Raw genomic sequence first — 22,430 nt, forward strand, 5'->3', positions numbered from 1 at the left:
TGAATCTGTGGGGCCATTCCTTTGTTTTTTGTTTTCGAGACAGGGTTTCTCTGTAGCTTTGGTGTCTGTCCTGGAACTAGCTCTTGTAGACCAGGTTGGCCTCAAACTCACAAAAATCCACCTGCCTCTGCCTCCTGAGTGCTGGGATTAAAGGCGTGCGCCACCACCGCCCAGCTTGTGGGGCCATTCCTATTCAAACCACTGCAGAGAAGATGGGAAGTAAGTGGGACAAGAGCTGAAAAACACAAACAGCCCATGTTGTATGTGAGGAAGTGTGCACCATGAAGGAAAAGGGGAGCTTTGAGAAGGGTACAGAAATGGCCAGTTGGGTGGAAGTGGGATTATTGTGGTTTACACTGCCACTGCCTGAGACACAAACCATAAATCAGGGCTTCCGTCTCAGTCACTGCTCTGTGCTGTGAGGAGACACCATGACAAGGCAACTTACTTACTTTCTCTTTCTTCCTCTTCTCTCTCTGTTTATTATTTGTTTTTTTGAGACAGGGTTTCTCTGTGTAGCCCTGGTTGTCCTGGAACTTACTCTGTAGACCAGGCTGGCCTCGAACTCACAGAAATTCACCTGCCTCTAACTCCCAAGTGCTAGGATTAAAGGCGTATACCACCACTGCTCAGCTGGACAAGGCAACTTTTTAAAGAAAGCAATTAGTTGGGAGAATTGGTTACAGATTCAGGGGGTTAGTCTACGACCCTCATGGCAGATAGTATGGTGGCAACCATGGCTCACATGACAAGAGCTCGCATGTGATCCACAAGTTGCTGGTAGAAAAAGAGCAGTCTGGGTCTGGGGTAGGCTTTTGAAACCGCAAAGGCCATCTCCAATGACTTAACCTCCTTCAACAAGAATACACCTCCTAATCCTTCCCAAATAATTCTACTAACTGTGGACCGAAAATTTTAATATACAAGCCTGTGGTGGGGGACATTCTCATTCAAACCACATAGCTCCTCTGGTTGGGAATGATAGAATCCATGTTAAATCAGTCTAAGCACAAGGGAAAAAAAAATATATTGGTTCATGTAAATAGGAAGGGTTTTGTCATTGGCAGGTCTTGGGTATGACAGGATACAGGAGTCCTGTGTGATGGTCTTTTGCAGACCCTCAACTAGATGACAGTAGCCATCATCACACTGTCTTACAGCAGTCCAGGGTCCGATGCTCACTTTCTCACAGTAAGCTAGACTGGCCAGGCACAGATCTGGTGATAGAGGTGGTACTCTGAGGGGAAGCAGAAGTTTACAGAGGTGTGTACCCACAGAGTGCTGCAAGAATGCATATCTCTGATTGAAGTCACTGTTGGAAGCAAAGGGACGACCTAAGACAATGTGTCCATGTTCCTAAGTCTGTTGTTCCAATGTTTTCCAGCATCTTCATGATACAGTGAAGAGGAACCTTGACAGCGCTGCCTCACCTCAGAATGGTGATCAACAGAATGGCTATGGAGACCTATTTCCTGGTCATAAGAAGACCCGCCGAGAGGCCCCTCTGGGCCTCAGTGTATCTGCCAATGGGCTTCCTCCTGCCTCACCCCTTGATCAGCCTGACAAGCCTCCTGGGGGAGATGCCCTGCAGTCTGGTGGGAAGCACTCCCTGGGGCTAGATCCCATCAACAAGAAGTGTATGGCAGACTCAAGCATCCACCTGAATGGAAGCAGCAACCCGAATGAGCCGTTTCCTCTAATCCTGAGTAAGGAACTCAAGCAAGAACCAGTGGTCGACCTGCCATGCATGATGATTGCAGGAGCCGGAGGCTCCGTATCCCAAAGCAATCTTATGCCGGATCTCAACCTTAATGAGCAGGAGTGGAAGGAGCTCATTGAAGAGCTGAATAGGTCAGTGCCTGACGAAGACATGAAGGACCTGTTTACTGAGGACTTTGAGGAGAAGAAGGATCTAGAGTCCTCTGGTTCTGCCACACAAACCCCCTTGGCCCAGGACATTAATATTAAGACTGAGTTCTCTCCAGCAGCCTTTGAGCAGGAGCAGTTAGGTTCTCCACAAGTGAGGGCTGGGTCTGCAGGAAAGACCTTTCTAGGACCTTCCTCTGCCCCTGTGGGAACAGATTCTCCGAGCCTTGGGAGCTCTCAGACTCTGTTTCACACCACTGGTCAACCTGGGGCGGACAATACCAGTCCAAACCTGATGCCGGCATCAGCACAGGCCCAGAATGCACCAAGAGCCCTTACAAGTGTGGTATTGCCTAGCCAGGGCCCAGGAGGGGCCTCGGAGCTGTCCTCTGCTCACCAGCTCCAGCAGATAGCTGCCAAGCAGAAGCGGGAGCAGATGCTGCAGAATCCACAGCAAGCCACCCCAGCACCTGCCCCAGGCCAGCTGTCCACATGGCAGCAGGCGGGGCCCTCCCACAGTCCCTTAGATGTCCCTTATCCCATGGAGAAGCCTGCCAGTCCTTCTGGCTATAAGCAAGACTTTACCAACTCAAAACTGCTCATAATGCCTAGTGTAAACAAGAGTTCTCCTCGTCCGGGAGGTCCCTACCTCCAGCCCAGCCACTCGAACCTGCTGAGTCACCAGTCACCAAGTAACTTGAATCAGAGCTCTGTGAATAACCAAGGGTCTGTTCTAGACTATGGCAATACAAAACCCCTTTCTCATTACAAAGCAGACTGCGGGCAAGGCGGCCCTGGGTCTGGCCAGAACAAACCAGCTTTGATGGCATATCTTCCCCAGCAACTGCCCCATCTGAGTAATGAGCAGAACTCCCTGTTTCTAATGAAACCAAAGCAGGGAAACATGTCCTTCCGGTCACTGGTTCCACCTGGACAGGTGAGTCAGAGCCTTCCCTTTCCATCACTGCTGCGGGCACTAGTAAAGTCCCTCACTAAACTAGGCCAACATGTAGGAGACAGTAGTGGGAGCAGCTGCTGCCTTCCTTTGAAGAAGAAAATGCACAGGATAAGCCAGGATTGATCTCTGTGTCTTTTAGGCACAGCTCATTTAGGCCTGGCCAGGTAGACAAGCTGCTCTTGAACAACTGATTCCCCTGCCTCTACCTCCCAAGTGTTGAGATTACAGGTGACTGGAATTGACCTCAATAAAAAGAGTAAAAGTCAGCCTGGCGGTGGTGGCGCACGCCTTTAATCCCAGCACTCGGGAGGCAGAGGCAGGCGGATCTCTGTGAGTTCGAGACCAGCCTGGTCTACAAGAGCTAGTTCCAGGACAGGCTCCAAAACCACAGAGAAACCATGTCTCGAAAAACCAAAAAAAAAAAAAAAAAGAGTAAAAGTCTTAGTATAGCTGGGTGTGGTGGCACAAGCCTTTAATCCCAACACTAGGGAGGCAGAGGCGTGTTACAAAGAGAAACCCTGTCTTGAGAAAAAGATAATTCCTTAATAAAACTTAACTTTAGCTACACAGACATTTGAGAAGTCACCTAATTTAGTTTAGTTGTTGTCTCTTTCATGCCGAACAACTACATAAGGCCCTGTCTCAAAAAGTAAAAATAAAGCCAGATGTGGTGGCCTGTGCCTTAAATCCCAGCTCTCAGGAGTAAGAGGCAGAGGGAATTTAAGGCCAGCCTGGTCTACACATTGAGACTCACAAAACAAGAAGCTAGTTGTGGTTCACAGCAATTTCTGAACAGGGAAGGTGAAGCAGGAGGGTTGTCACAAGTTTGAGGCCAGCCTGAGCTATAGTGTGAGGCCTTGCTTGTTTTGTAGGAAACAAAAAGAGGGGAGTGTGTAAAAGTTAGTCTTTAAACATTTAAGGCAGAGTGTGGAGTTGATGGGCGGTGCAGTCAGAAGGTGCTTTAAAGACAGGTCCTGGGGCTCACTGGCCAGCCAATCTGGCCGCATTGGGAAGCTCTTGGTTCAGTGAGAGACCTTGTCTCAGAAAATAAAGTGAAACAATAAAGACTTGATGTTGACCTCTCATGCACACAGAAACACTAAACAGAATTGAAAATCTAAGGATACAAAGTACTGACAAAGCTATCCTGTGCCCTCCCAGGAAAATGTGTATACAAGTGGGTACAAGACAGAGTAGCTTTTTGTTTCTGTTTGGGTTGGTGGGAGGTGGGGGGGGGCGGGGGTGTTGTTGTATTGAGTTAGCATCTCACTATGTATCCCTGACTGATCTGAAACTCACAGAGTTCCACTTGACCTCTGCCACCCAAGCACTAGGACTTAAAGATGCTGCCACCACACACATAAGGGACATTTCATATCCAAACTATAACATCAGGAGTTGAGATGATGATGAACATCAGGGTTAGGACATCATCCATCCCACCTGACTTGGTTCCCTCCATCTTTTTTGACAGGAGCAGAACCCTTCTTCTGTCCCTGTACCAGCCCAGACTGCCAACGTGGGGAGCCAACCTCCTAGTGTCTCTGTGGCCAGCACTCACAGCAGCTCCCCATATCTCAGCAGCCAACAGCAGGCAGCTGTGATGAAACAGCACCAGCTGCTCCTGGACCAGCAGAAGCAGAGGGAGCAGCAGCAGCTGCAGCAACAGCAACAGTTCCTACAGAGGCAGCACCTTCTGGCCGAGCAGGTAACAGGCACAAGAAACCACACAGACACTACTTGAGCATATTTGCACTTTTTAGCCCAGCAAGAATCCAAAGTAGGTAAAGTACTTGTCATCCTGATGACCTGAGTTCAGTCCCTGTAACCCACATGCACATGAAAAGTGAGAATCAACTCCACAAATTACCTCCATATCCACACCGTGGATGAATTCCCCCCCCCCCCCCACGCCCAGGCCATACACACAAGATAGATTTTTTTTTTAGAAATTAGGGCCAGGTGGTGGTGGTGGCGCACACCTTTAATCCCAGCACTCAGGAGGCAGAGCCAGGTGGATCTCTGTGAGTTCGGGTAGCTCAGTGGATAGAAATCCTTTTACGCAGGTCTGTCAACCTATGTCTGATCCAGGCGGCAGGAGAGGACTGACTCCAGCAAGTTGGTCTCTGATCTTCATACTATGGCACACACTCATACACACACAATAAATAAAGAATACTAAACAATGTTGTTAATATTTAAAATAAGTAAATAGGATCTCCTTCCCAAGGCTGTAGCATCTTCTTTTTAAGATTTATTTATTATGTATAGTGTTCTGTCTGCATGTATGCCTACAGGCCAGAAGAGGGTGCCAGATCTCATTACCAATGGTTGTGAACCAACATGTGGTTGCTGGGAATTGAACTCGGGACCTCTGGAACTGCAACCAGTGCCCTTAACCTCTGAGCCATCTCTCCAGCCCCTGGCCATAGCATATCTTAGGCATGTAGTTTGTGGAGACTAATAAAGGCAGCATCTTCATGTGTAAAGAGGCATTTTCCTGTGTTTCTGTCCAGGCACACAGGCCATCCCTCCTTGTTATAAACATGAGGTTTGAGGAACCAAAGCATAAAGGAAGTAAAGATGCCCCTGAGGTCTTAAGTTCAAGATTCACATTTCCCTCAACACTGGGTTACCAGAGGTAGAGTGCTGACACCAGGCAACCATTGAGAGCCTTTGAGGGATTGGACCATATCTTCTAATTAAGACAGAAGCGAGCCAGCTAGGTCTAACTCTGAAGAAGCTTATACAGGAGACTTGCGCTCATGCTTAGCCACATAGTAAGTTCAAAGCCAGCCTGGGCTACAGAATATCTCAGAAGAAAAGAGACCAGGAAGTGGCTCACAAGCCTGAGGCCCTGAGTTCAGAACCCTGGAATGCAGTAAAACAGGAGCGCAGTCCTGCAGCCTCCGGGCTCATAGGCAGAGGTGGGAAGCAGAGGCACATCCTCTTGATGTTCGTGGGCCAGCAAGCCTGGCTTCAGTACTGAACAGAAAGAAACCCTGTCATAGCCCAAGGAGATGGCAGGTTGTCCTCTGATACACACCATGGCACACGCTTGCCCACGCCTACACACAGAGCAGACTTGGAGCCAACTTCAGAGACTACACTTTGCTGAGTTTGGTCATTGCCACAGCTCCTCCACCATCTTTTTTTTTTTTTGATTTTTCAAGACAGGATTTTCTCTGTATAACCTTGGCTATCCTGGAACTCGCTCTGTAGATCATGCTGGCCTTGAACTCAGAGATCTGTTTGCCTGTGCCTCCCGAGTGCTAACATTAAAGGTGTGCCCACCTTTAATCAACACTGCCCAGCCCACCATCTCTTTTTAACTAATCGCTTATTAGGATATAAATCATATCACATACAGTTGTTGGAACTACACACTTCAATGTTTTCCATTGTAATTATAGAGTTGTGCAGTCACTGCCAAAACCCATTTTTATCACCCAGACAGCGTACATGAGCAGTTGCTGGCCTTCCCTGCACTCATAGGTGACTGCCGTGAGCCTCACACTTGAGCACCTTGCTTTCTTGCTTGTTGGTTTTTACACCATGTTCTCCCGTTCTTGGCCCTTTCTAGGAGAAGCAGCAGTTTCAGCGTCATCTGACCCGCCCACCCCCACAGTACCAGGACCCAACACAAAGCAGCTTTCCCCAGCAGGTTGGACAGTTCACAGGTAAGGGGTTGTGAAGGAGGCTGTGGGGAAGGCAGTCGGGCATGACAGTGGGTGGAGCTCATGGTGTGTGGTGCTGATGAGTCCCAAGTTTACCTGCTCACAGGAGCTATGGTTTGGAGGAGAGGGAGGCCTGGATTTTGGTTCTTTTGTGGCACAAGGAGAAAAGAGGGTCTTGAGTGTTGACGAGGATGCTCATAGTTAAATAGGTTTTGAAGGAAAACTATTACTAGTTAGAGGGCATCTTATGTGTAAGTTTTAATTAAGATAGTTCTTTGTATCTTCAGAACCCCAAAGCAAGCGGGTGTGGTAGTACATGCCTGTGATCCTAGTACTTGGAAGACTGAGGCGGGAGGATCAGGAATTCAAGGTCATTTTCAGCTTCTTAGTTTGAGAGAGCTTGTCTCAAACAAAACCACCAAAATCGTCTGATCTTCCCAGGTGAAGGGTTCCCTCTCACCCACCTGTGTGGGCTTTTGCTTGGCTTCTCCTCACGTTGGTGTCATAGGGAAGACAGAAACACCTAAGCCTCAGCCATCACCTCTGAAATGGATTGAGCAACTAGTTTGGGTGGGGATTGCAGGTGACACATCAGTCGGGTGTACTCTGGTCTGCCTTCCCTCCTGACCTTCACTGTGAGTGTTCAGAGAAACTGACTACACCCACCTAAGAGCCTAGGTGGGGCTTCCTGGTGTGCTGACTAGGAATATGGAATTGAAGTCTCTAGGGTCACAGAAGCCTGTGTCTGGCTGAGTTTCCCAACTCCATCCCATGCCACATTGATAAATGCTCTAATAGGAGTGAAGTTGTCAATTTCAGCTCTCCCCTTCACACCTTTGTGTGGGTTTTGTTTGGGTTTTTTGGTTTCTTGAGACAGGGTTTCTTTGTATATTCTTGGCTGTCCTGGAACTCACTCTATAAACCAGACTGGCCTTGAACTCACAGAGATCGCCTGCCTCTGCCTCTGGGATTAAAGGCGTGCGCCACCACCCCCTGGGCTTCACACCTATTTTTTAAAAGTTATTTTTATTATGTCTACATTTGGGGTCTTATGTGACTGTGATGCAGGAACCTGTGGAGCTAGGGTTATGGGCAGGTGCTAGAGACCAAACTTAGGTCCTCTGCAAAGCTCAGGCCAGAACCAATAGGCAGCAAGCCCCAACCAGACATGGTGATGATACCAGCACTTGGGAGATAGAGGTGGGAGGATCAGGAGTTCCAGGTCAGTGAGTAGGTCTCTGTAAGAAAGGAGAGGACTGGAAAGTCATCAGTTGGTAAAGTGCTTGGAAGGCTGAGGACCCCAGTTGATCCTCAGCACCATGTAAAAGTCAGGTGCTGGAGCATGTGTGTGTAATCCAGGCACCACAAAAAGAGGCAGGCAGATCCCTGGAGCTTTCTAGCCAGTCTAGCCCAGTTAGTGATCTTCAAGCCAGTGAAACAAGATGGACAGCTCCTGAGGAACTAAGCTTAAGGTCAGCCTTTAGCTTCCACATGCTGTGCCTACACACACACACACACACACGAGAAGGGCAGACAGCAAGTTTCCTGAGTTCAAAGGCTTGTGCTCAGTAAATACCTGGTAATTCCATGCTAGATTTCTGCCTCCCTCAACCACCTTGTCACCTTATGTCGTAAATAACAGGGTGTAGAGAGATGTCTTCAGCTATATATAGCCCTTCCCAAATTGCCACTGCCTCATCCAAGAGCCACCGTCCACCAACAGCCACACCTCAACAGAACTAAATTGCAGTTTCAGGCTTTACTGTCCTGCTCTTGACACACCCTAGTCATGGCTGGCTCTTAATGTCATAGCTTGTCACAATTCTGTTCCTTCACAGCCTTTTCTGTTTCAAAGGTCCCTCTCCTCTAAACTGTCATATTGTCAAACCTGCATGTGGGTACACATTTGTGTATATGTATGTGTGCTTTTATGTGTGCATCCATGAGTTTGTGTTTACATGTACACATGTGCATTTGCATGGGTACATATACACGTGTATGCATGTTTTGTGCGCATGTGTGCTTCTTTGCTGCTGGTGAATGAACTCAAGCTTTTGTGCATACTAAGTAAGTGTTCTACCTACTGAGCTACACTTCCAGCCCTAAATTCAATTCTGAGCCCCCTTCTTTGTGAAGACTGTTCCTTATCTTAGACCTTCAGACCCCTGCTTCCTATATCCTGCTGCTCAGACTTTGACCCTTTCACACAGTGTTGTGGCTTGCCTTCCACAGACAGATGCTGGGGTATCTGTCTTGAAATCCCTAGGTCCTACCCGAAAAAAACTTTGTTGGATGCTTAATAAGAAAATGGACAAGACAACTGGCTTCACTGCTCTGGAGTTTCCCTTTGTCCTCTGTTTCTGAATACTGTCCTTATTCCACTGCCCATGAGGTATGGGGGTTTTTGTCCATGGAAGAAGAGCTGCATCTTAGGTCTAGATATCTCCACCACACTAGTAGGAATGCCAACATGGTCTGGCAAGATGGCTCAACAAGTAAAGACATTTGCCACCAAGTCTGATGACCTGAGTTTGATTCCCTAGGACCTACGTGGTGAGAGGAAACTGTCCTGACACAAGCTAGCGGCAGTTGGAGAGAGGGGCTCTCAGATGAGAAGAATGACTCCGTCAGACTAGCCTGCAGATACGCCTGTGGGGTATTAGTGTGGGAGGGCCCAGTCCACTGTGGGTGTCTCCACCCCTGGGCTTCTGGTCCTGGGTGGAAAAGAAAGCTGACTGAGCACGCCCTGGTAAGCAAGCCAGTAAGCAGCATTACTCCATGGTTTCAGTTCCTGCCTGGCGTTTCTGCCCCTGACTTCCTTGAATGATGGACTGACTATAAACTATAAGATGAAATAAACTGCCAGGTGCAGTAGCACATGTCTTTAATCCTAGCACTTGGGAGGGGGAGGCAGGGGGGGGAAAGGATGAAATAAAGCTCCCCACGTTGCTTTTGGTTATGGTGTTTATCACAGAAGAAACCATAACTAAGACAGGAACCAGCTCCCACCTGTTGTCCTCTGACTTCCACACGCTTGTTTGGCACTAAGCACCTGCACCTACTCACACATGTAAAGGAGAAAAAATGAATGCCAATTTGTTTGCTAGAATTTTCTGTCTTCTAGGACCTTCTGCTGCTGTGACTGGCATGAACAACTTGGGTCCATCCAATTCCAGCTGTCCTCGAGTGTTCCCGCAACCTGGGACTCTGATGTCAATGGGTCCTGGACATGCTCCTGTTTCGTCTCTCCCCTCCAGCTCAGGCCAACAGGACCGAGGAGTGGCCCAGTTTACTGGGTCCCAGAGCTTGCCACAGAGCAGCCTTTATGGCATGACCTCTGGCCTATCCCAGATAGTCGCCCAGCCCCCACCACAGGCTACCAGCACACATGCCCACCTTCCACGGCAGACCAATGTGGGCCAGAATGCCTCTGCTCCAGCTGCCTATGGACAGAACTCTCTGGGGAGTGCTGGTCTCTCCCAGCAGCACAATAAGGGAACCCTGCCTCCTGGTTTAACAAAGCCACAAGTCCCAAGGGTGTCAGCAGCCATGGGAGGCCAGAATGCCTCATGGCAACATCAGGGAATGCCAAACCTGAGCAGCCAGACACCAGGGAACAGCAGCGTGAGCTCCTTCCCTGCAGCTTCCAGTTTCCACATGCAGCAGGCTCACCTGAAAATACCTGGCCAGCAGTTCTCCCAAGCCATGCCCAGCAGGCCCATGGCCCCCATGAACTCAGCAGGTGCAGCAGGGTCACTGCTGCCTCCGGTGAGCACACAGCAAAGGAACAGTGCCCCTGCACCCGCACCTCCCCAAGCAGCCCCTCAGCAGGGCTTGCCTGGCTTAAGTCCTGCAGGACCTGAGCTGGGGGCCTTTAGCCAGAGCCCCACTTCACAGATGAACAGCCGGGCGGGGCTGCACTGTACTCAGGCCTACCCTGTGAGGACCATGGGCCAAGAGCTGCCCTTCGCCTTCAGCGGACAGCCGGGCAGCAGTGGGCTGTCCAGTGTGGCTGCACACACTGATCTGATTGACTCACTGCTGAAGAACAGGACTTCTGAGGAGTGGATAAATGAGTTGGATGATCTTCTAGGGTCACAGTAACGGAGAAATTTGTGGTGTTTTCCATGTTTAGACATCTTATTTTTGTTCTCAGATTCAAGAAAGAACAACTACTTTGGACCAAAAGCCCATGGCCCAGAGAACTGGGCCAGCAGAACTTAAGCCACGGCTGAAGCCAGCTCTGGTCAGTATCTGCTGGTCCGTTGGGCTGGCCCAGCCCATTGGCATCACTACCTGGGATTGGGATAGCAGGATAGAGGTTTGAAAGGTGGCTTGCTACCCAGATGACCAAAAAAGCCAGTGGAAACAAGCCCTGCCATGTCAGACTTATCAAAAGTAATGTGCTGTCTTTTTACACAAGATTTCTCCACTTGCCTCAAGGCTGGGAACAAATTTCTGTTGAAATTTTTAAATAGAATTATTTGCATTTTGTAGCATAGAAGTAATTGTTTTAATTTAAGATTTTTAAGCAGATTAGGATGGGTGGTGGTTGTATTCATAAGTGGCACTGGAGACCGAGGGTTTCCTTTTGAGTCGGAGCCTTTTCTGTTTCTGCTCTGTCCGCTTTCATGGTCACTGGAAGTCATTGCTGTAAGTATAGACTGTGACTGCAGATGCCAAAATGATCAGGAAGCCACAAGATGTTAGGTGTAGTGGTCCAAATAGGGTCCTTCCTTAAAGCTCCTACTTCCTGGCTGCCATTCACTCTTTAGGATACTGGGCCCCCATGGAGCCCCCTCCATACCCTGGCATGGCTAAATGCTGAAGGTGGAGATTTAGGCTCTAGCCTTCTGCATCTCTGACAACTTGTATTTACCACAGTAGAAGTGCCATTCAGTTGTGCACACATCCTTTCTTCTCCACATCATCCCCATGACCCTTCTGTCTGCCTCCTCATCTTCTCCCAGCCAAAATGGGAAATGGTGATTTACTACATTAAAAGAGGAAAAGTCAAACTCCATAGGGAGCCTAAGCCTTGCACAGGTTTGGGGAAAGAAGGCTGCAGGCAGCCCACCACCTAGGAGTCACTTTATTCTTTATCCGCCATGCGTCTGCTCCTCCCACGGCTGATGATTTGCACTTTTAAAGTGGCTTTAACACTAACCCACCCTTGCTAAAGATGCGAGTGGATTCTCTTTGAAGGTCTGTTGATGGACGTGTCTTAGCAGAGAAACAATGAACTAGAAAATGGCACGGGGGCTGCTGACAGCACTTGCCGTATCACGAGCAAGATGGTGCTCACAGAGCAAGACCTTGAACAGGATGGCGGAGGGAAAGAAAGGTTCTACTGGAGTGACCTGCGTGCAGAGTGGTCTGCAGAGAAGTCACAGCTCCGCCCACTGTCCTGGGTCCCAGAACACTTCATCCAGTGTAAAGAACTGAGCCAAGGAAATGACAAGAGCAGCCTGCGCACTCAGAGGGTCGGAGGGTACACACTGCTAACTAGATTGCACCGGCAGTGCCTTTTTCGCTGAGGGCACCTGTGCTCTCGGGTTCTCGTCTCATAGCCATTTCTCCTCCACCTGTCCTCCCCAGAAACTCAGTTCAGCGCTCAAAGAAGCAGGTGGATCATATAAAGCCAGTGAAGACGCCACCCTCTGGTAGTTCCCCAGATGTAGGGATAAGAGGGTGGCTTCAGCAGGTTCTCTACCAAAAATATGGCCGAGGGCTGGAGCCGGATCCTGTTTCCTCTTCCAGCCTCCTGCGACAGCTGCCCACCTCCTGCCCCCATTGCCCAGGGCACGCCAGCTGCCCCGGCACTCTACCTTAGGCCCAGGTTGGCTGCACAGGCAGTGGGCAGCTCACTTGCTGCAGTGTCATAGCAATAAAATGTGATTCTTGGGGTCCCCCCAGAGCTGCCCACGGCTTTATTTATGAGTCTGGCTTTGAGGAGTTGGGAAGAGGTGACCCCACTTCCTCGCACAGCTCATCTCCTCAGAGCCACGACTCAAGAAGAAAAGGGTGCTGGGACTTCCTTACACACATGTGCTTTGTGTAAATAAATGTTTACAATTTTATATTGAAGATGAATTAAGTGTTAGAGTGTCCAACTGTATATTTTTTACTTTTATAGATTTTAAAACTGATCCTTTATATGTGTTTGGAGCTATGATAAGTTTTATGGTAAGCAGTTGGTATTGTGAACTTTTTACGGTCATCAAAAGTGCAGAAAAGTCCTATTAATCCCCTTATTCTGCTTCCCTTAGCTCTGGTGTACACCAAAAAGAAGTCTCTACTTTCCTGTGTTACAAAAATAATAAAAATATTTTACTAGTATGGAAACCACCAGTGTGTTTAACTCCTGTGGGGTGGAATAGCAAGGGACATTTGACAGCTATCAGTTCTCCTGCATCTGTTGGGGGCCCCACTCTGCTAGTGAACCGCTGGCATGCTGCAGAAGAGCAGTCCCTTCACTGTGGTCAGACCAAGACAGATGTGGAAGTGAACACATTCTAGGCCTCCAGGAAATCAAAGGAAGCGGGAACAAAAAGCTGGTACTGGTGGCTAGCAATGAACACTGGAAAAGAGCCAACTAAGATGAATCTCTAAAAGCTTTCTTGATAGCTCATAATGATCCTCCGGAGTACTTTAGCCTCCTGAGTGCTGAAGTTAGAGACACCACTATGCCCAGATAATAAACCTCTCAAATTTAAATTATTCAGCCACAAGTATTTTTTGTATAGGGACAGAGAATGAACTAAGGACTGGTGCATGTCAAACAGAAAGGGACAACATGCTAAGGCACTGCAGGGCATTGCCTGTAGGACCCAGTCCAAAGGACTATCAGTGCTAGACTGGGGGCAGGGAGAGCCCTTGCTGTGATACAGGACTTGCCACCTTGGCAGAACCCCCAGCAAGCAGTACCAACAGGCTTGGCCCCTGGAAGTTTTGAGTAAGTCGCCATCCTCACTACGGGAAAGCCACGATGCAGAAGTAACTGTCAGATGGTGGGGAAAGGGAGCAGACATCCATAGGTGCAGCTGTTGTGGGGTGGAGCCCTCTGCTTGGTGGGCCCCAACTCACCGGCCAGATACATGCCATTCACCAGAGAGAACGCATGTGTGGGAAGCCAGCCCAGGCCTCTGTGAAGCTATGTGTTCCTCCAAAGGCCAGCTTGCCAGTAGAAGAGGTGCCCTGATAACAATGAAGATTAAGGCTCTTGAAGGAATGGGGCCAGGAGGGAGCTCAAGACCTCCCAGAAACCAGACGGGGTCAATTATAAGGAGATTGAGACAGAAGAATCATAAATTCCAGGTCAGCCTGGGCTATATAGTGAGACCTTGTCTCAGAAACAAAAAGCAAACTCAAGAGCATTGGTGTACTCATAAGTGTCCAGGCTGGAGGGGCAGCCAAAAGCTGACAAGTCTGGGCTAGGGAGATATCCATGGACAGGAGCACAGCCACGGGGACCTACAGCCACTTCACATCTAAGATGCTCAGTCTGTGATTGCTCCACTTTCCCACAGTGGGAATTCGATGTGAGGTCAGGAGAAACTGCTTCAGAATCTGAATTTGGGTGTTTTCCCAGCCCACCCACACACAGCATTGCCTTGTCACGATGCTTGCTGCTGACGTAAGTGCAACTCCTAGGTGCCACAGCATCCTGAAGGAAAAGGATGGTGGCTTTGCATTTCACTGTTACTGAGCTGGCCATGTGTACAATAATGTCTTAAAATTTTAAAATATGCCACATGGAATATGAGCAGTGTGTCATGTGTCTAGACTCTAGCATTCAAAAGGCTGAGAAAGAGGCTCATGTGAGCCCAGTTTGAGATAGCACATAGGAATGAAAGGAGGAGGGAGGGAAGAAAGGAAGAAAAGAAAGTTGGAAAGGATGAATTTAAAAAGAAAAGATGGGGAGTGGGTAGTTGGCTCAATAGTTCAGAGCACTGACTGCTCTTCCAGAGAACCCAGTTTCAGTTCCCAGCACCAACATAGCCCCTCACAACTCCAGTTCTAGGGATCCAACACCTTCTCCCGACTGTGAGGGCATCTGGCATGCGCATGATGTACACTCATACACGGGAGGCTAAACAATTCTGAAGACAGAAAGATAGCATTGGATCGGTAACAGGAGCCTGGGTCAGCTGGAACGCTGCTGACCTGGTTACCATGACAATCCTGGAAGACCTGCAGCTGCTGTAGCACTATCACCCAGTAGCTACCACCTAACACCAGCTCTAACCCGAAGCCTAGCACCACAAGCAGCACTGGCCTAGTGCTGTAGCCCCGTGACAGGAGCAAAGAGGTTATCTCAGTCAAGGTTGTGTTTGATGTAAGACGTAGAAAAGGAGGCCACACACAATAGCACCCGCCTTTAATCCTAGCACTCGGAAGGCATAGGCAAGTGGATCTCTGCAGATTTCAGGCCAGCCTAGACGACATGGTGAAACCATGTCTCAAAATCAGCACCCATTGGAAGTACCTCCAAAGAATACGAGTTCAATACTGAGGTAGAAATGGATTCAGAGGTGGCCAACATTACAAGCCCTGGAAGAGGGATAGCCCACGGCAGTAAATCCACAGCAGAGGGAACCACTGTAGGCGCTGTCCACTTCCTAGGGGCTCTTCACGCAATAACCAGCAGGATTATCCCAACGGTGTGAGGGCAGGAGTGGCAGAGCACTCTTGAATGCCAAACCCAACAAGGCCAGCCCTTCAGCAGGTGAAAGCTCCAAGTTTCCAGCTTCCTGTGCTGGGAGAGTGATGGACTGCTACCAGCCACAGGGAGGACAGGACGGTAGACCAGTGAGACAGTGTGGATATGTGACACACCAATCCCGCAAGGCCCTTCCTTGCCGAAGAGCCTAGAGAGGGTGGCAAGGAAAGTCAGGACCCAAGGTCAACAGCCCTCTCAACATCAGTATCAACAGTGTCAACTGTCCACATAGAGGCCCAGAGAACCCTAAACCAAAAGATGGCAGGGACAAAATTGCTCGTCCACCAGCTGAGAACCTGACTCCTCCCCAGGCTGAACAGGGCAAGGCTGAGCATCAGCTGGCTTAACATCTCAGCTCTCATCTGGCTTAGCCATCCACGAAATGAGTGTACAATCCCAGCTGCAGGAAATGGAGTTCAGGGCAGAAAGCCCTCGGTGCTTGCCTTAGCCATTGACCAGATACGCTCGAACTATCTGTGTCTTCACACAGTGGGGTTTTTATCATTTTACCCAGAGACATCTTTCCGGTAACGATACTCTATGTGCTTTCTTGCTGCCATAATAAACACCGGAAGCCAAAGCATCCTGGATCTTACAACTCTCAAGTCACAGGTCCCTAAACAGAAAGCAGGGCAGGAACTGATACAGAAGTCATGAAGGAACTCTGCTTACTCCCCCATGGCTTGCCTGACTTGCTTACTTCTTCACCCCAGGACCACCAGCCCAGCGGTGACATGATCACAGTGGGCTGGACCCTCTGGCATCAATCTTTAATCAAGACAATGCTCCACACACAGGCCCTCAGGCTAGTCTGATAGAGGCTGTTTGGACGGAGGTTATTTCTTCTCAGGTGACTCGAGTTTTTAATCAAGTTGACAAAACTTAACACAATTTACCCCTTGTCAACTTCACACACAAAGCATCACTGTTAGCCCATACGTTTCTTCTCTTGCTTGTACCAAGATCATGTTGATACTAACACCAAACACAGTACCACTTTAGAAGTCCCACAAACTTTTAAAAAATCCAAACACCGGGGACTTGGCAGGCAGCGTGGAGTGGGAGTGGGAGCTGGAGCCTCCACCACCACCACCTGCCAGCAAGATGTCCTGGTATAGCCAGGACTACAGCTTCAAGTACGGACATGTCTACAGTAAGCCAGCCAGCAAAGAGAACTGCTACAACTCGGTGGCCATCACACACAATACTCATGACAACCACTTCTGTGTGGTGAACCCCGATTTTATTGCTGTGGTCACTGAACGCACCATCAAGGGGCCTTCCCCATCATCCCCCTTGCACCAGATGGGAAAGTTGAACCCTCACTACCCCAAGGTTTGTGGGCCCAGAGGGGACATCTTGGACATCAAATAGAATACTTTTGATAACTTTGAGATCACCTTCTATTTCCAAGATGCCATGATTAAGATCTAGAACATCCCCAAGCAGCCGTTGGCAAGGAACCTAGCGAACAAGAAGGAACTGTTGGGTTCCCCATTGCCGCCAGCATCCTCTTCAGTGCTGGTTATGACTACAAGGTGATGGTGTGGAACCTGGACACAAAGGAGTCTGTAGTTGCAAAACCCGTGAAGACAATCGCCTGTCACCAAGGTGTGATCCTCTCCGTGTCCTTCAACACCAACGGCAGCCTGCTGGCCACCACCTGTAAGGACCACAAGATTCGCATTGCTGACCCCGGACTAGGGATTGTCCTCCAGGAAGCCAGCTACAAGGGGCACCAGGCCAACAAAGTGCTGCTCCTGGGGAAACCTTGAGAAACTGCTATCCATGGGTACATCCCGATGCAACAACCGGCAGATGGCCCTGTGGGGCCAGGACAACCTTTCTGTCTCCCCTCACAGAGGCGGACCTGGATGGCTCCTGGGGTGTGTGTTTCCCTTCTGCGACTCAGACACAGGCATGCTGTACATTGTGGGGAAGGGAGACAGGAGCATCCGGTACCCTGGGGTGAGCACTAACAAGCCTCACCTGAGCTAATTGACTGAGTACCACTCCGACAACCCACAGAAGGGGATCAGCTTCTAAGGGTGCAAGGCATTTGGCAGATGGAGGCAGGAGGATCAGGAGTTCAAGGTCATCCTCCTCTATATAACAAGTTTGAGGTCGTGGCAGGCTTATGTGGGACCTTGTGTCAAATAAAAGGAAGAAAAGAAAAAGAACTGGAGTAATCATATAAGGAGAATTTAGGAAGCTAGGTACCATGCCAAAGAAAGGTCTCCACATGTCTTCCTGTGAGATCTTCCACTTCCACAAGCAGATCACAACCAAAAGCCTCATTGATTGTACCCTGGAGGTCAGAATCCTACCAAGAGGACATCTACCTGCCTACAGCAGCAGTTCAGCCTTCCCTGACAGCCCACGAGTAGCTCAGCAGAATGAACAGAGAGCCCCCCATGACATCTCTTAGACCCGGCTCTGAGCTGCTAGACCCCCGGCCACTGTCTCCAGAGAAGAAACTTCTCTCCAATTCTATGGTCCAAGTTTCATCTGGGCCCTTGGAACCATGACCACCAATGATGTCCAGACACCAAACAGAAGGCGCCAAAGTGAGCCACAGAACAGCAGCGGCTGGAGAAGTCCTAGCTCACCAGTGGCTTTGATGTCTTCAAATGCCCTCCACCAAAGACAGAAACCTGCTGCAGATGTCCTACCGGCAACAGGAGGAAAGCCAGAGGGTCCAGGAGCTGCTGATGCAGTCCAGGCCAGGCAGCTGGAACTGGAGATCAAAAACCTGCTGATGGGGCTAGAGAGATGGCTCAGTGGTTAAGAGCATTGCCTGCTCTTCCAAAGGTCCTGAGTTCAATTCCCAGCAACCACATGGTGGCTCACAACCATCTGTAATGAGGTTTGGTGCCCTCTTCTGGCCTGCAGGCATACACACAGACAGAATAAATAAATAAATATTTAAAAAAAAAAAAAAACCTGCTGATGGGCTTAGGACAGCTCTGAGCAGAGGTCCTCATCATCCTTGCCCTCAGGGACACCAAGAGGCTCTCTGGAGAACCAAACCATAGGTCAATTTTATATATATATACACACATATATGTGTATATATATATATTTTTTTTTTAAAAAGCGTTTGGAAAAAAAATCCAAACACTGCTGGGTGGTGGTGCCACACACTTTTAATCCCAGCACTCTGGAGGCAGAGGCTGGTGGATCTCTGTGAGTTTGAGACCAACCTGGTCTACAGAGGGACAGCCAGGGCTAAATAATGAGACACTGTCTCAAAAAAAAAAAAAAAATAGAAAAGTAACTAAAACAACCACTTTGTTCCCTCAAAACCAGTAGCATAAGGAAGACTTTCGTACATTATTAATTTTACTAATTCTGCTCCAGACTCTCCCCTCTGCAGGGCACTGCTGACCCTCAGGAACTACTTCCCAGAAGATTTTGCCTCAATGATGCTGGTCTTTTCTTTTGGGAGGGGATTTTTTTATTGATATTTATTGAGCTCTACATTTTGATCTTGGCCATTCTTCCAGGTGTAAGATGGAGTCTCATAGTTGTTTTGAGTTGCATTTCTCTGATGACTAAGAATGTAGAACATTTCCCTAAGTGTCTTTCAGCCATTTTATTTTTTTTAATTTTTATTTATTTATTTATTTTTCGGTTTTTCGAGACAGGGTTTCTCTGTGGCTTTGGAGCCTGTCCTGGAACTAGCTCTTGTAGACCAGGCTGGCCTTAAACTCACAGAGATCCGCCTGTCTCTGCCCCCCAAGTGCTGGGATTAAAGGCGCACGCCACCACCGCCCGGCTCTTTCAGCCATTTTATTTTTTTTTTCTTTTTTTTTGGGGGGGGTCATTTTTTTTATTTAAATTTATTTATTTATTAAGGATTTCTGCCTCGTCCCCACAACCGCTTCCCATTTCCCTCCCCCTCCCCCGATCAAGTCCCCCTCCCTCATCTGCTCGAAGAGCACTCAGGGTTCCCTGACCTGTGGGAAGCCCAAGGACTGCCCACCTCTATCCAGGTCTCGTAAGGTGAGCATCCAAAGACTTCAAACTCTTTCAGCCATTTTAGATTCCTCTGTTGAGAGTTCTCTGTTTAGGTCTGTACTCCATTTTTTTTTATTGGATTATGTGATCTTTTGGTGTCCAATTTCTTGAGTTCTTTATATATTTTGGAGATCAGACCTCTGTGTGATGTGGGGTTAGTGAAGATCTTTTCCCATTCTGTAGGCTGTCATTTTGTCTTATTGACCATGTCCTTTGCTTTACAAAAGATTTTCAGTTTCAGGAGGTACCATTTATTGTTTCTCTCAGTGTCTGTGCTGCTGGGGTTATATTTAGGAAGTGGTCTCCTGTGCCAATGCGTTCGAGTGTACTTCCCACTTTCTCTTCTATAAGGTTCAGTGTGGCTGGCTTTATGTTGAGGTCTTTGATCCATTTGAACTTGAGTTTTGTGCATGGCAATAGATGTGGGTCTGTTTTCATTCTTCTACATGTTTTTTTTAAATATTTTTATGGTTTATTTAACTTTATTTTATGTGCATTGGTGTAAAGTGTCAGATCCCCTGGAACTGATCTTCAGACAGTTGTGAGCTGCCATGTGGGTGCTGGGAATTGAACCCGGGTCCTCTGGAAGAGCAGTCAGTGCTCTTAACCACTGAGTCATCTCTCCAGCCCCCCATTCTTCTACATGTTGATATCCTGTTATGCCAGCACCACTTGTTAAATATGCTTTCTTTTTTCCATTTGATATTTTTTGCTTTAGAGGTGTGTGGGTTAATATCCGGGTCTTCTGTTCGGTTCCAGTGGTCCTCCTGTCTGTTTTTATGACAGTACCAGGCTGTTTTCAGTACTGTAGCTCTGTATTAGAGTTTGAAGTCAGGGATTGTGATGCCTCCAGGAGTTCTTTTATTGTACAGGATTGTTTTGGCTATCCTTGGTTTTTTGCATTTCCATATGAATTTGAGTACTGTTCTTTCGAGGTCTGTGAAGAATTTTGCTGGGATTTTGATGGGTATTGCGTTGAACCTGTGCTGGTCTTTTCTTAATCACAGCTGATTAAGCAATATCCATTGTCATAGTGAAGCAAAGATTTCATTTGCACAGACTCTGAATTCCAAATATTTCAGGACCAGGAGCAGCCCTGGTAATGCTTTGCTTGCCTCCAAAGCAGGGATTCTCAACCTGTGGGTTGCGACCCCTTTACAAACCTTTATCTCCAAAAAATTATTTACAGCTGGGCGGTTGTGGCGCAAGCCTTTAATCCCAGCACTTGGGAGTCAGAGGCAGCTGGCGCTCTGTGAGTTGGAGACCAGCCTGGTCTGCAAGAGCTAGTTCCAGGACAGGCTCCAAAACTACAGAGAAGCCCTATCTCAAAACCAATAACAAAAATATGATTTATAACAGAAGCAAACTGACAGTTATGAAGTAGGAATAATTTTCTGGTTTGGGGTCACCACAAATGTGCAACTGTATTAAAGGGTCGCAGCATATGTATGGCTGAGGTCTAAGGCTTCACAAGCCGGGCCCCACTGCACAGCATTATCTTCCAGGTTCCTAGAGCAGCTCGTCCTGCTCTGAGCACTCAGTGACTTTTTCAGTTCCAAGCTCCAAACAACCCCCCCCACACACACACACCCCGACGAGCAGTCCAAGGTGTAAAAGAGCAGGGCCCGCTCCCCAACAGCCCACACGCGTTTTACCAAGTTCTGCTCTGGTTTCCTCCCTGCTGCTGTGATGGGCACTGTGGCCAAAGGCAGCACAGGGAGGAGAGGGTTGAGCTCCACTTACAAGTCCCAGGTCGAAGCTCCGCCGCATGGACATCAGGGCAGGAACCCGGAGACAGCTACTGAAGCAGACCCGTGCAGGAACGTTGTTTGCTGCTTGGTTACTTTGCTTACTCCCAGAACCACCTGTGTAGTGGTGGCACCACCCCCAGGGGGCTGGCCCTCCCACATCAATCATTAATCAAGAAAATGTCCCACAGACTTGCCTATAGACCAATTTTTTTGTTGTTGTTGTTTTGGGTTTTTTTTTGTTTGTTTGTTTTTTGTTTTTCGAGACAGGGTTTCTCTGTGGCTTTTGGAGCCTGTCCTGGAACTAGCTCTTGTAGACCAGGCTGGTCTCGAACTCACAGAGATCCTCCTGCCTCTGCCTCCCAAGTGCTGGGATTAAAGGCGAACGCCACCACCACCCGGCTCCAATTTTTCTTTTTTATTGTTTTTATTGAGCTTTACATTTTTCTTCGCTCCCCTCCCTTTCTCTCCTACGTCGTTCTATCCTCTCCCATGACCCCCACACTGCCAATTTACTCAGGAGAGCTTGTCTTTTTCTCCTTCCTATGTAGATCCCTGTATGTCTCTCTTACGGTCCTTGTTGTCTAGGTTCTCTGGGGCTGTGAACTGTAGGCTGGTTTTTCTTTACTTTTTGTCTAAAAGTCATTTATGAGTGAGTACATATTTGTCTTTCTGGGTATGGTTTTTTCTAGATCCATCTATTTGCCTGCAAATTTCAAGATGTCATTATTTTTTCCTGCTGTGTAGTGCTCCTAGACCAGTTTTTCAATTGAGGTTCCTTTTTCCAGGTCACTCCAGTTGGTGTCAAACTGGCAAAAAGCAGGCAGCATAAATATAAATATTTTATTTAGAGACAGGGTATGGCCCCTGGAAGACCTTACGCACACAGACAGCCTTTCTCTGCCTCCTGAGTGCTGGGCTTAAAGCCAGTACCACCGTGTCTGGCTAATAAACATTTTTTTAAAGCAAAACTTTTCCAAAATCACCTTTAAAGGTTTTTAAATCGCTTCATGTCTGGTCAAGATGTGATTTTTTTTTGTTGTTGGTGGTTTTTAAAAAACTCCATTTAAAATTTTTTTTGGAGGGGGAGGTTTGAGACAGGGTTTCTCTGTAGCTTTTAGAGCCTATCCTGGAACTAGCTCATTTAGACCAGACTGGCCTTGAACTCACAGAGATCCATCTGCCTCTGCCTCACCGCCACCACCGCCCAGCTCCCATTTTTAATTCTTAGCAAGTTTGACTTTTTTTAAAAAATCACTTTAAATGAAGGTCTTAAATTATTTTACAACAAATGAAAACTAAGCCTGAAGTTGCTCCCACACATGCCGAGCTACAGGAAGGTGGATACTGTGACTGCCACGAGAATGGGTGATTCAAAGAGATGGCCCTCTGCAGGAGCCGTGCTGTACCATGCCAGGCCACAGGAACACAGGCCAGTC

The 22,430-nt window shown here is 48.2% G+C and overlaps 1 protein-coding gene and 1 pseudogene across 1 annotated transcript in view; both read left to right on the top strand.

Moving 5' to 3' along the window:
• Positions 1-12,840, top strand: part of Maml1 (mastermind like transcriptional coactivator 1) — a 34,818-nt gene extending 21,978 nt beyond the window's left edge. Inside the window, exons 2-5 of the mRNA XM_041665039.1 lie at positions 1,385-2,803; positions 4,299-4,532; positions 6,408-6,504; positions 9,626-12,840. Of these exons, the coding sequence (XP_041520973.1) occupies positions 1,385-2,803; positions 4,299-4,532; positions 6,408-6,504; positions 9,626-10,605 (2,730 nt within the window). The 3' untranslated portion in view covers positions 10,606-12,840. The remainder of the gene's footprint in view (positions 1-1,384; positions 2,804-4,298; positions 4,533-6,407; positions 6,505-9,625) is intronic.
• A 3,487-nt stretch (positions 12,841-16,327) lies between these two features.
• On the top strand, positions 16,328-20,258 carry LOC121456377 (annotated as a pseudogene).
• Positions 20,259-22,430: the final 2,172 nt, after the last annotated feature.

The sequence above is a fragment of the Microtus oregoni genome, unplaced genomic scaffold (genome assembly GCF_018167655.1).
Source record: "Microtus oregoni isolate MIOR12 unplaced genomic scaffold, Mior012 000015F_ref0000493, whole genome shotgun sequence".
NCBI lineage: Eukaryota > Metazoa > Chordata > Mammalia > Rodentia > Cricetidae > Microtus > Microtus oregoni.